A 14,303-nucleotide genomic window follows, 5' to 3' on the forward strand; every position below is an offset into this window, starting at 1 on the left:
TAATAATCAAAAAAAAAAAAAAAAAAAAGAGATTCAAGTGATAAATGGACGAAAGAAAATTTGTCAACGCGATGCCTATGACGTTCTCTGCTACCTAATTCACGTTTTTCGTACAAAAACTATTCCTACCTGCAGAAAGAAAAGATTTAAGTTACCCGTCAATGGTTGAGGTTTTACCATGCGGCTGAACAACACGGCTTGTAAAAATAGACTCTGACTGAGTGCAGGTGCACGAAAAAAAAAACTGTTGGATTCCTCTCCCCGCCCACTTCAAGTGTGGATATCCTGGACACATTCAAACTGACAAGCAAGGTCCACAACGAGGCACACTCAGATCCGACTCAAACTTCGCCCAGAGGACACATAATGGAAAAGAAGAAAAAATGCCAAATTGGAGCTGCCCAATGCCAGAAACACCGGAGTAATGCTGCCCAACATAACGCACCACGCGACAATATGATCTAAAAGTAAACGTCGCAAGATACTCGTTTATGTCGAAAACGGAAAGGGCGAGAAGCACCGGGATGATACCTGATATTTAATACAAACTTTTGGCGGCCATCTTGAAAGCCACGATCTTGGATATAGCGTAAGGTATTGAAATGATAAGTGGGATGTGTGATATATCAATGTAAGGTAAAATGCAAAATGAAAATCAATGATATAATCGCCGAAAACATATGTGTAATGGTGAGGACGTGATGAAGTGTAGAAGAAAAAATGAAATTGTTTAGTTTTAGCCCGCGGTTATGCCGACCAGGCTAAAGGAGACGGTGATTATGAGAAATGAATGAAATGTTGGAATGATGAAAGTGTAGAACATTCGGGTAAAACAAACGTGTATGCGAAGGACAAAAGACGCCACGGCATTGGGTAACATGCCACGGCAAAGGTACGCGACAAGTAAACGTAACAGTGTCTGTTCATGGAAGTGTCTCCACTTTGGTGCATTATGTCTTTCAAGGATATTGGGACCCGGCTTGGTACAGTAAATACCACAGTTGCACCCGTGATACGAGCGTTACGATACGAGCGAGCGATACGAGCGTACTACAAAGGGCTATCTATTGTGAAACAGCATGAAGGCAGATCGATCGGGAGAGTAGGTAATATAATATTGGATTGGTTACCAAAAGCAGGACCTACCTGGGATCGAAACTCACTCCTGGGCAACGTTTTGTACATTTCTTATTCACTGTTCCTGCTGTTTCGTGAGATCAAAGGACATTTCGGCCTACGTTTGTTTAAACAACACTATTTGAAACAAAGTATGTATGGGTGATGAGGCCCAGCCATGTTCTAGCTTACATTTCTTTACGAATGTTTCTTTTCTTTTGCGCAATGCGCTACACTGTTTTTCGACAGGAGACGCGGTGACTCTGTGGTAGAGCATCCATCCCTGGTGCTTGGGGTCCCTGGTTCGATCCCAGCTCGCGCCGTGTGGACGTTGTGGTGGACAAATACCGTGCTCGTGGGTTTCCTCCGGGTTCTCCCGTTTCCTCCCACTTTCTTCATTCCACCATTTCACTCATCTCTCATCATCACTGTTTCTTTTAGCCTAACCGGCATAACCGTGGGACGTAAAGCTCAAAGATTTGATTTCATTTTTTATTTTTCGACGGTCCCAAACAGATTCACAATATCAGTGAAAGGCAGCACTGCGGAGTCAAGTTCCATGAGTTGTTGCAATCTCCCACGAGAGGGCTAATTTACCACACAGTGAGACCACTCGCATTGTGTTTACGGGTTTCACTGGAACAGATGGAACGAAGTGAGCGTGACAGCAGGTGCTAGCCCGTGAGAAGTGATAGTGTGTTTGTGGCATACGCAAGTCAAAACGCGCAATATTCAGTATAGTGAATGTGTCCGCACTATTGTTCATCTAAAAACGCCAGTGTAGACCTGCAATATGAACCCTCTCAATGTGGTGTTAGTTATGCAAAGGGAGCTTTCAAAACAAGGGTACGTTCAATCGACAGAACCGACAGTGGCGGAAAGAAAAGCAGCTGAACACATGCTGGAGTTTTTGAACAACTACGATGTAACAGAAGTAAATGTGGATGAGACTCTCGACATTGATGAATACGAACCCGGTCCGGCCCAAACTGGTGAAGAGGATGCCGCGGATAGTGGTGACAGCACGCTGCCTTGGAGTGATTCTTCGCCCGAACCACAGGCAACACCATTCTCGTCCTACAGTGACTATGAGCCGAATGGAAACGAAGGTAATACAAAATATTATACGCTAGAGGACAAAGTTAACATGTTGCACTACTGGCTTCACGTAAAAGGCAAAGGGCGTCAAACATTCGCACATCGTTCATATCGCTCGATGAAACACAGATTCCGCAACTGTCCCTTGGTGAGAACACTGTTTAAATGGATAGAACAACGCGACAAAGGCTTATTGAAAACAAAACGCGAAGTGTATCGCGAAATCACAAAACATGTGCTGCAACAATTTATAGCTGCGCGACGTGATAACCGCATTGTCCATAACAGTGATCTTAAATTATGGGCATAGGAGCAGGCTCCGAAGTGTACTCTCCGAAAGTTCAATGCTAGTCACGGATGGATTGGGGCACTCAAACAACAAAACAAATTCGTGAGCCGTAAAATCACGTCATATGTCACAATGAAGTATGTACGCGACAAGGAGGATATTGATTTGTTTATTGCTGGGTGACGTGACGAAACCAAGACCGTCATGGAGGGGTTTGAGAATGCAAATATATGGAATGCTGATGAATCCGGTTTTGCGAAAGAGTTGACAAGTGGGCGCACATTAGCTAGAAGAGGATCATCGCACATTCAGGGCTGTGTGCAGTCTGTGCATGCAACGACGCATACGTACACTGTGGTGCCGTCGTCGTCGAAAGCAGGGGTGCTGGCGGATAAACTCTTTGTCATTCTCCAGGAACCCGTAGCTTTAAGTACTAGGGTTCAGGACAATATGTTCTCCGCACCAAATTTAGTGGTATTTTGGAAGCTTTCTGATAAAATGAAAAGGGAAGCATATTTGGTTTTCATCAAAGAATGCGTAATACCACAAGTAGCAGCAGATGCTCCCAACACACAAAGCCGTCTGTTGCTAGATTCATATGGACTTCACAAGGACAGAGACACATTTGCAAGGCTACTTCATGAAAGTGGTTTCACCGCCGATCATATTCGCATTAATATTATACCTGAAAAAACTACCTCGCAGTGCCAACCGTTGGATCTGTATTACTTCCGTATGTATAAACACATGGTACAACGGATTTCGAAGGCATTGCGTGACCATACCAACGTGAAGCTTCACCAGCGAGACACCGTCGTTAAGCTGCATTCACTGGTACACAACCAATTTTGTTGTCCACGATTTCATATGACACATCAATGCGGGTGGAAACTAGCTGGATTAGCAGAGGACGTTGCTTTCCAGCACAACACAACTGACTTTTGTTTCAATCTACGAGAACGTGAATGTTGTAAAGACGAATGCCCAGAACTTTCTGTGATCAAATGTGCTTGGTGTTTGCGGGAGCTGTGTGTCACCCATTTCTATACTCACTACCACTACTGCCGAGATTTTCAACAATAGGTACAATCTTATATATATGTATATATGTATATATATATCTCTGTGTGTATGTAGCATTCCAACTCAAATGTATATGTTTCTCTCTATGTGTGTGCGTGTGTGTTTCTTTGTCGCGGCATCCATGTGTTCTGGGTTCCTTTGGCCATTTCTGTTTCATCGCGTTAACAACATAACTTCAGCTGTTTTTCCATACTCTGCTCGCATGAATTCCTTTTCACGTTAATACCCTGCTCGATACCTTATTAGAGTTTTGGCATTGGTTTCAGTTTCTAATTCTACCCGACATCGATCTTTCACAAGACATCCTTCACGTTTCAATACCTTACGATATATTCACGATAACGGCTTTCAAGATGGCGGCCAAGTCTGTGTTATACCATATCAGGTATCTTGGTATCATCTCGGTGCTTCTCGTCCTTTTCGATTTCGACCTAAACGGGTATCTTGCGACGTTTACCTTATATCATATTACCGAATGGTGCGTTATGTTGGGGAGCAAAACTCCGGTATTTCTGGTATTGGGCAGCTCCAATTTGGCCTTTTTTCTTCTTTTCCATTATGTGTCCTCTGGGCGAAGTTTGAGTTGGATTTGAGTGTGCCTCGTTGTGAACCTTGCTTGTGAGCGCTACGATCTTTCAGTTCTTACCAGTAGATGTGCCAGCAGTGATTGCTAAATGAAAAAGTGAGCATCTGGTGGCGAAAAGGCGAAGTGCTCGGAGAAGGGGGAGAGAACAGTAATCTTAATAAAATTTACACCTAAGATGAAGTGTATCATATACCAAATGGCAGTGTCGATTGGACCCCTGGTAGAGACTGTATTTATCGTTGAAACCTCTTTCACATTTTGGCTAGGGGGAGGAGCATTTGAGTACCTATAGCATCGTGGAGGCTAAAGGCGGCTGAATGAGTTTCTGATCATTTCACTTTGTGTGTGTGTGTACTGATATCTCAATTTTCACACAATTCATCAACCTGCAGTGGTCTGGCACAATTATCTCATTTATAAAAGTTAAATAGTACAAGTACATCGTCGCTAATGATGCTGTGCATTCTAGAAGCACACCTAGAACTTCTCGAATGTCCATCCGAAGCAAAGTAGCAGTTTTGAAGTTTTTTTTTCTTTTACTAAATATGAAACATGATCTTAAATATGCGATGATTTTTTGCTGTTACCAAAACCAGTAATGAAAACCAAAACCAATAGGTGCCAATAGGGATTTGAAAGAAAGTACAGGCAATGTTTCATAAAAAATTGAGTAGTTTTGGTTAGCATACGGGTCATCTGCACGCAAGAGCTTAGTTCGATTCCCGGCGGGAACTCAAAATGCTTCACATGTTACGTTAAGCTGTAAGTCCACGCCTCACGTAGTCTCGCTGCTATAAAAAGAAACGCTAAACCTCAATTCAATTAACCGTGCCAAAGAAAATATACACATTTCATCAACGAATATATTTTACGCAAGTTATCGTGGAGACCAGTAAATCCACTCCCTCATTCTTGATTGATTTAGACTCCATTTAGTACGGATGATTGGGAAACCAAATGAAACAGAAATATTGCATTAAGATTGAATATTATTTTTAACGAAAATTATCATAGAACATAGCGTATATGTTAAAATCGGGAAGGAGAAGGTTAATTCTTGATAGGTTTCAACTCCGAGCAGTGAGAATGTAGTCTCAAAAATAATATGGGCTTTAATGCATTAAAATCGATTTTTTTTTGCATGTTATTAAAAAATGACTTTCTGATAATATTATTTAAATAAGAAAACTTATAAGTTGGGAAACTTACTTCATTTTTACTCGCTTATCCTTACCATATTTCAAACACAAACATGGAGTTAATAGAGAAATCTTAAATGAAATTTACAACGTTTTGTATGAAAGTAGATAACGTTTTACGTAATTCATATTTAACTATCATCTTATGAATATGTGCAAACTCGAAACATGGGGTTGATTTACCCGCTTTATACACTTATTCCGGACAGATTAAAACCACAAAAGATTATGTTCTAAGGTTGAAGAAAAGGTACATGTCCATTTTCATTAAAATCGGGTCATTTCTTGTGAGATATCGTAGAATAAACAGAAAGACAAACACATAAATATTATTCGAAACTATAGCTTGGATTAATAAATAATAAAATAAAATATGGCATTTATTTTTAAAAAAATGCGTTAAATATTCTGGCGCACCGGTAACAATACATCTTATTTACTAACACGTCTTTCCAAAACGGAGACATCAAAATATTATGGGACACTTTTAAGTACAATATTTAGTTTCCCGAATGGACAACGATCAGTCAATTCTACCTTCGTGATTTTTATTAATTATAAACATTGAAAAACAATTTCTGTAATTAAATTGCCAAATATCAATGTAAAATCATTTACCCTTCATTTTGTAACTTGATATACATTTTCTTAGATTAAATTACAAAATTTCCTGTTTTTTTAAACATTTACAGTAAATTTACGAGAAAATATATTTTTATTGATAAAAAACGTAATATTACACCATTTCATATTAAAGATATACCATATTGACTTGATCTCTACTCTTCCGTTGCAAGCGCTGCTATCGGCTGAAGAAATTCCACTCGCTTTCTCTCGCTTAGCAACAGCTGAACTCTTATTGGCTCAACGCGTGGGTGTGTGAGGGTGTGAGCTTTAGTTCGCATTCTTACCACGGCTCAAGACATTTTGGCAACACTATAGTAATTTTACTTTCTAGGTGCACATTGATTTACATAGAGCTTTGGCAAACAGATTGTCACCATTTTTTTGTATATTTACCTTTTTTTTACAGTGAAGGATAGAAAGGTTGGTAGGTATACATTGCTTTAATACATATGAAATAATGTTTGTAACATTAAGAAGCAATATATGAACAAAGAATTCGTATTATTGTACTTACTTGAAATGGCAGAAGATAAAGAGAGCGCCAGCTAAGCTTAGAAGAGACACCAAAGATCCTATAAACATTATGTAACGGACAGCTTGGACCGCAGAACCCTTCACATGTTCCTGGAAGCATAAAACACAATACGCAATCATGATATCTGTGTCACACAATCACCTGTAGATCTATGAAACTAAAATAAGAAACATAATATTCTGAAAAATTAGTGTATCCTACTTAAATAAACGTCAATAGAGTATATAGAATTGGTCATAAACATCTAAGAAGTTTTATTTGCGTACAATTATGTAGTATGGTAATAAATTACATATTCCTAAATTTATGATCTAAATTTATGATATGTAACTTAAATAGGAGTTTCATCATGGTCAGACCCTGTCTGATACACACCATTTTTACGAAGGCACTTCTACTTGAAGGCCAAATTTTACATTAGTCCTGGGCGTGATCGGAGTGCCTTTAACAGCTGGTGTATTGCAGGGTGCAAGGTGAGGGATACTATTACTATTTTTCCATAGTTTTCGACAGTGGTCATTCGCAGGTCAAAATATAGTTCTGGAGCCTTAATATCTCCCCATTCGAATCTTCCAATGGGATATTCATGGAAAGGAACATTGGAGGAGGGACTAATACTGTGAGAAAGGTTGAGAAGGGAGCAAAAAACAATAGCAAAATGTTTAGGACAGGAACACGGAACGTACATATCATTTTACAGAGGGATAATCATTAAAATGTAAAACAAAATAATATAACATTGGTAGGAGTTTGTGAAGTTAAATGAAAAAGTAATGGAGAATTGAGAAGCAAAGGATATGAAATGTTTCACTCAGGTAATGTAAAGGGCGGTCATAATAGTGAGAGAGTAATTCTAGTAAATGCCTTTAAAAGAAGATAATGAAAATACAATTTGTTGATGACATAGTTATGATATTAGGGCAAAGTAAAGAAGGATCTAGTAGCAATACAAACACAGGTACCGATTACTTTGTAGAGTTGAAATAGAAATGATTGAGGAAATAGAAGATATTAGAGACATGCAGAGGAAATGCTCATGCGTAATTGTATTGAGAGGTTTCAGTACAGGCAAACATGGTTTAGGCGAAAGAACTGGAAGAAGACTGTCTGTCAACTTCTGTAGACAGAATTCACTAGAAATTACGAATACTTAGTTCAGTCAGCACAAGAGAAGAAGACACATATGAAAATCCTCAATAGACGGCCGAAAATATCAAATAGACTATACTATTCAGAAAAGGTACCGGAATAGCTTAGAAGAACGTGAAGACCCTCCTGAGGGCTGACATTTTCTCTGATCATGATGTTGTGCTGGCCAACGTGGATATTTAACTATTAAATATACGTAGAAGGAAACTAATAACAGGAAGGTGAACCCTGAAAAACTCAAAACTGAAGAATGAAACTTTTTCATAGAAAGCTTTGAAAGTGCTAAGCCGTTTTTGTCTGCGGTAGCCTACCACTTTTTCTATAGCCTTCTTGTATTGAAAATTTCATATACTCCCAGTGTTCATTACTATCTACTTTTATCCTTTCCTCGTTTAAACAATCATGAGTTATAGAACAGGTTAGGTAGGGAAACGAAAGATGATGTATGTTGTCTTCATTGATCTAGTAAGAGCTTGTGAGTGGATGAACTGGAGATGATTGACGGGATTTCTAAAGAAGGTTGGGTTCAAATGGAAAGATCGAAGATTCATAAGAACTTCGATAAGATTCATATGAACCAACAAGTAAGTGCTAGAATAGAGGAATAAATGACAGAATAATGCAATTGTAGGGGAAGTTTGACCAAGGATGTTATAAAATAGAGGATCTGCCCTTACGACAAAATCTTCAAGCCATGCGTCACAGTTTTGCCACCCTTACTCTGCCCACTACCGCCCAATATGATCGCAATGTTTTGAGCCAACAATCATGGCGGAAACGAAAATAGCCAATCAGAGGTGTCGATGCTCGGTTGTTTTTTGGCTTCATTGATTTAATAGGATGAAGATACATATGGGCAGATCCACTATTTTATAGTATCCTTGAGTTTGATAATAGTAATGCTTCTCACATTATTTAATACACACTAATCAGTCGAAAGAACATGACCATCCACTAGTTTTTGAACGAAGAAGCTGACGTGAGAGTCATCAGTCACAACAGAATCGCTTGCCAGACGGTGATAGGGATCTCCTTCGATCAGTTAGAGTGGTGCTTGTGTATTGAGAAACAGCCCAGGAATATATTAGAGCTTGATAAAGGCCGGGTTTTGACAGCCAGATAGCTGTAACGATCATCTCAAATACAGTGCGATTTTTCAAGTGTTCACGAGCTACCATGGTTAGTATCTTCCGAAAGTAAAAAAGATGCTTAAACAAGCACCAAACAACAAGTCACGCCTTATTAAAGATGTCGGACGTCGTAGATTATCGAGATTTTTACAACAGGATAGGATGCAATCTGTGGAACAATTAAACAGCAAACTTTAACAGTGGGCAAACAATGACTGTACCTAAGTACACAGTTCATCGTACACTATCAGATATGAGCCTTCGTATCCGACGTCCTGTATGTGTACAAATGTTAACCGCACGACATCATCGATTACGACTGGAATAGGCACATTCACATGATCATTGGATCGCTGACCAATGGAACAACATTGTGTGGTCCAATAGATCAAAATACTGTCTTCATCACTTAGTAGTGCGTGTAAAGGGCCAGCAATCGGCAGGTCACTACCAATCATGTATGCTCATTCATATTGATCAGGTTTCCCGCTGGAAATGGCATCTTTTAGTGGGACAATGCTCCTTATTATACGGACAACCTTCCGCTGTAGTGGTTTGAGGAGTACAATAGTCGATTTCAATTGCTGCAATAGCCTCTAAACTCGCCCGATCTTAACCCAACTAAAAACCTTTTCTGGTGTTGTTGAACGTCAAATCTGAGCTCATCGCCCTCCTCCTCGAAATTTACAGGAATTAAGTGATTTATGTGTGCAGATGTGGTACGCTATGCCCCCAGCCATTTACCAAGGCCTCATTTCTATCATAACAAGCCGCATTGCTGCTATCTTCCGAGCTAATGGTTGGCATACTAAATATTGTGTAGGAGGTCCTAGCGTTTTGTCTGGTTAGTAAATATTTAGACGAGATACTAAGGAGGGACTTGCTTCATTTAGACCATATTTACGTAGGAAATAGAACGATTAGGAGTATACGGTTTATAGATAATACGGTGCTTCTTGCGAAATCTGGCAAGAAAATTAACATGATGGTAGAACACTTGCAAACGAATAGTTACAAAGAAACATTACGAGGACAAAAGTGATGGAGATTGGAACGAAGCGATCGGTATCAAATATAAAAGTAGGAAGATCATTGAACAGTAAGTCAGGTGATTAGTTTTATATGTCTGTGCGATATTATTAGTGAGGACATGAAGGGCGAATGTGAAATAAAAGAATGGATTGGAAGGTTGAAAGAAGCATTTTGGGAGAAGAAAGTCTATTTTTTGGATGCTTGAATGAAAAGTTAACAAAAAGACTCATAAAATGTTTTATGTGGAGTATTGCACTGGATGGGGCAAAACAGACATTACTCAAAGGTAATGTAAAAAATTGGAGACTTTCAAATATGGGTGTGATGAAGAATGGCGAGAAATAGGTCGAATGGAATACGAATCAGGAAGTATTAGAAATGGTAGCAGTAAGAAGAACAAGTTTAGATGTTCTTGAAAATAAGAAAAAGTGTGGTTGAGGAATTGTGTCATGAGAGATTACTAGAACTTACGTTGACAGGAGAAAGAGGGGACGAAATAGATTCTAGCTGATAGATTACATTAAAACAGAAAATTTCTCCTTCAAGGCGAAGAGGTCTCGGGACTTTGGTGTATTGAAATTTGTCAGTTTGCAGCAAGAGACCAGTCAATAATAATAGAATACTATGATGATTTTGGTTAAGTGACTAACGGAACTACATTTTGTGTAGGTGTTTGCGGTTCAACTTCGATAGAGATTCTTAACTTAGACTGGTATATATGTCAGAGTGCTAGTTTGAATACCATTTCATGTAGCTGTAACCGCCTCATGTTGTTTCGGTGTCAAAGGTGATGCCAGACACCAATCAACCAATTCATATATCTTGACAGGAATGGACATCAGACATTAAGTATTTCCTGGGCAAAATGTGTTAAATTGATTCCTGAAAGCATTAGTTTTTGTAAAGTTGAATTGTTTTCTACTCCCAATTATTACTTAATTTTTATATATGCATTCCAACAATGCACGTACTATAAAGTTGATGAGAATAAGGCATACCAGATCCATGCACCGCGATTCAGTAATATGATTAGGTAGTCAGAACGTGAAAAGTGATCACATCCTTGTGTTATGGGCTCTGGGTCACTTACCCAAATACTGAAGAGTAGTGATTTTCAACTAGCCAATCTATAACGTAAGAACATGCTTTTACAATTGGAGAAATGGCTATGAAAAACAAAGTAAAAGAAGGAAGGGGATGAAGTAAGATATTTGCATAGGCAAATATTGGTGGTGGGCCATTAATTATGGATCCACGAACAGTATATATGCGAAACCATTGACTACGACGTCGATAGTTTTGTTTTCTGTTAATATTGCTCTTTCCCAACCAGGTTTTCTGTTTGCTGTGTATTCATGTATTGGAAGCAACAAACTGAGACATCAGAAAATATCTTGTTTGAAATGACTTTTGAGAAGAAGCTATTCATATGTGGGTGAACTCTGTCTCTCGAAGAAGGTATTCATAATTGAACTCTATACTCTAGAAGAAGGTATTCACGTTTGATTGAACTCTATTCTCTAGAAGGAACCATTCATATTTGTTTAACCTCAATGCTCTAGAAAATCTATTCATGTTTGCTTGAATTCTATGCTCTATAACAGTGGTTCCCAAGAGATGGCCTTGCATACTAGTGCAAATGTGAATGAAAATGCTACCCTTGCATCTTATGAGATTTCTCAGTTTGTAGCTAAATATGGCAAAACTCATACTGTTACGCAAGAGTTTATTCTACCGGTAGCTGTAATACTGTGTAGAAGAACGTTGGGTGATACAACCGCTCAATTAGTCAGTAGAGTCCCACTCTCTCACAATACTGTACAAAGGAGAATAACTGATATAGTAAGCAATATTAAAGAAATATTAGTCACCGGGCTTACTATATGTGACATGTTTGCTCTGCAATTGCATGAGAGCACAGACATATCAAAAACAGCAATAATGATAGTTTTTGTTCGTAATGATGGAAAGATCAGTTATTTGAAGACTTTCTTTGCTCTTGTGAACTTTTTTACACAACAGCAGGTAATATTTTCTCTTCATTAAACGATTATTTCAACAAACGTGAGATTTCATTAAAAAAATGTGTAAGTTTATTAATAGGTGGTGGAAAATCTACGTCTGGACAAGAAACAGGACTTCGAGCACATATCCAACAGTAGCTCTTAACATGGAATGGACTCACTGTTGCATTCATCGTGAAGCTTTAGTAGCCAAAGGGTTACCTGAAATGTTGCAGAAAACGCTCAATGAAGTTGTACAAATTATAAACTACATAAAAACTCGAACTCTTCAATCCAGATTGTTTTCCTTGCTACGCAAAGAGATGGGCATGAACATGAGCAGCTTCTTAATCATACTGAAGTGCGTTGACACTCTCGAGGTAAAATCGTGACAAGGCTTTTCGAGCTTAGAGACGAGGTCCGAATCTTTCTTCTTGGCAGCAAGTACGTTAATTTTCTCAATAGTTTTATTAGCTCTGCATGACCGCCTACGTAGCTGATGTGTTTGAACAATTAAATCTTTTGAACTAAAGTTTATAAGGAAATGACGTACACATGTTCCAATGTGAAGACAAAATCTGTGCTATGGCAAAGAAGTATGAGATCTGGGTACTAAGCATTGATAAAGAATCTTTTACGAACTTTAATGCTTTAAAACAGTTCTTGGAATCTTCTGATGTAACTTTGCCTCATCGGGTAAAGGAAAAAATCGTCAAGCATCTTCGTAGTTTAGCAACCACTTTTAGGGAATATTTTCGCGAGCCCAAACCCGATAATTGATGGAATGAAAATTAATTTAGCTGTGTCGAAATAGACAAAATCCTTAGCCTCTCAGAAGAAGAGCAGGATCAACTGGTGAACTTATCGTAGTGTAGTACTATGAAAAGTATTTTTAACGATAGAAAACTAGCCAACGTTTAGTTAACTGCTCGTAATGACTTCCGAAAACTTTTGAAAACTGAAAACATCTCCATCTTTCGCAGCCACATATTTGTGTGAACAAGCTTTCTCAGCCTTCTGTAATACAGTTTATAACATTCTTATTCGTACACCTGAATTTATGAGAAAAAATGTAACATATGTGTACTTTAAGTTTATTATTTTTATATCTACTATGTGTATATGAGTAAAGGAGGTTTTGATCACAGATTTCAATTTAGAAACCAATCCAAAGTAGTATTAAAAATTATCCAATAGTAATAAATAAAGAAAAACACCATGCTTTCATGCAACATTTCTATTCGTACATTAATATGGCGTGTCGCGTTAATCGCACATAATATTATCATTCACGAGTATTCTTCGTTTTGTATTGAAGCAGTGTGAGTGGTGTAGGTGACCTGTGTTACTGGTAGCTGCAGCGCGTATTTTCCTTCGAACACCACGGATCGAAATGGGTAAGCAGAAGGAGCTGAGTTCCAACCTAAAAGAGGTAATTATAAACTTAGCACTGAGAGGAAATTCTTTACGTCAAATAGCACGTACCGTTAATAACTCACATTTCACTGTGCAGTACATAGTACAAAAATTCAGAGCACGATTCAACGAGGAATTTACCGAAGAAACCAAACGAACGTAAATTAAAAGCACGCGACGAACGTTTCATTCTTCAAAGAGTTCGAGAAAATCCCAAATTAAGTATCCCTGAACTACGTCCATTAGTGGAAAATGCGTCCAGGAAGCAGATGTGTGACCAAACTGTCCGTAGTGTGTTGTGGAAACATGGGTATCATGGTCGAATCGCGCGAAAGAGGCCGTGTGTAAGTAAGGAGAATCGAAAGAAGCGCCTTGCGTTTGCAAAACAACATCGTGATATGAATCAAGAATTTTAGGATAGTTTTATATGGTCCGATGAGATGAAAATAAACCTTTTTGGGTCAGATGGGGTACGTAGGATATGGAGAAAACCAAATACAGAGAATAATAATATGAACACCCCCCACAGCTAAACATGGTGGTGGGTTACTTATGGTGTGGACCTGTATGTCATACACCATCCAGTTTACTGGCGGCATTATGGATGCCAATGTATATTGTGAAATATTAAAGAACAATGTCAAGCAGTGTGCAAAAAAAAAAAAAAAAAAAAAAGGTACAGATTTCAACAGGACAATGACAGTAAACACAAGACTAGACTTAGCATGTACCAATTTTGTGTTTTCCTTATGATTTCTTTATGGTATAATAGCCCGTGTGTACGAATAGAAAAGTTGCACGAAAACAGGGGTTCTCTCATTGTTTGTTTTTATTAATTAATATTTAATTTGATACGAATTATTTTTTCTATGGTTTTCAGTTTGTGAAGCCCTAATGTATCCAAATATGACAATTAGCTAGCACAATATTGTAGTTTAATGGAGAAATTAAATATTTTGTTTGAAAACACAATGTGTACGAATAAGAATGTTATATACTGTATAAAAAACAAGTACAATCGGCTTGACATGGAGTTTGAT

General features: G+C 38.3%; 1 protein-coding gene across 2 annotated transcripts in view; it reads right to left on the bottom strand.

Annotated features, from left to right (window-relative positions):
- LOC145671180 (corticotropin-releasing factor receptor 1-like) overlaps positions 1-14,303 on the bottom strand; it is a 1,144,309-nt gene that overhangs the window by 785,906 nt on the left and 344,100 nt on the right. For both annotated transcript variants that reach the window (XM_081740030.1, XM_081740029.1), the window contains exon 3: positions 6,513-6,622. In XM_081740030.1, the coding sequence (XP_081596156.1) occupies positions 6,513-6,622 (110 nt within the window). The remainder of the gene's footprint in view (positions 1-6,512; positions 6,623-14,303) is intronic.

This window comes from Thermobia domestica, chromosome 15 (assembly GCF_964235325.1).
Source record: "Thermobia domestica chromosome 15, izTheDome1.hap1.1, whole genome shotgun sequence".
In the NCBI taxonomy this organism is placed as follows: Eukaryota; Metazoa; Arthropoda; class Insecta; order Zygentoma; family Lepismatidae; genus Thermobia; species Thermobia domestica.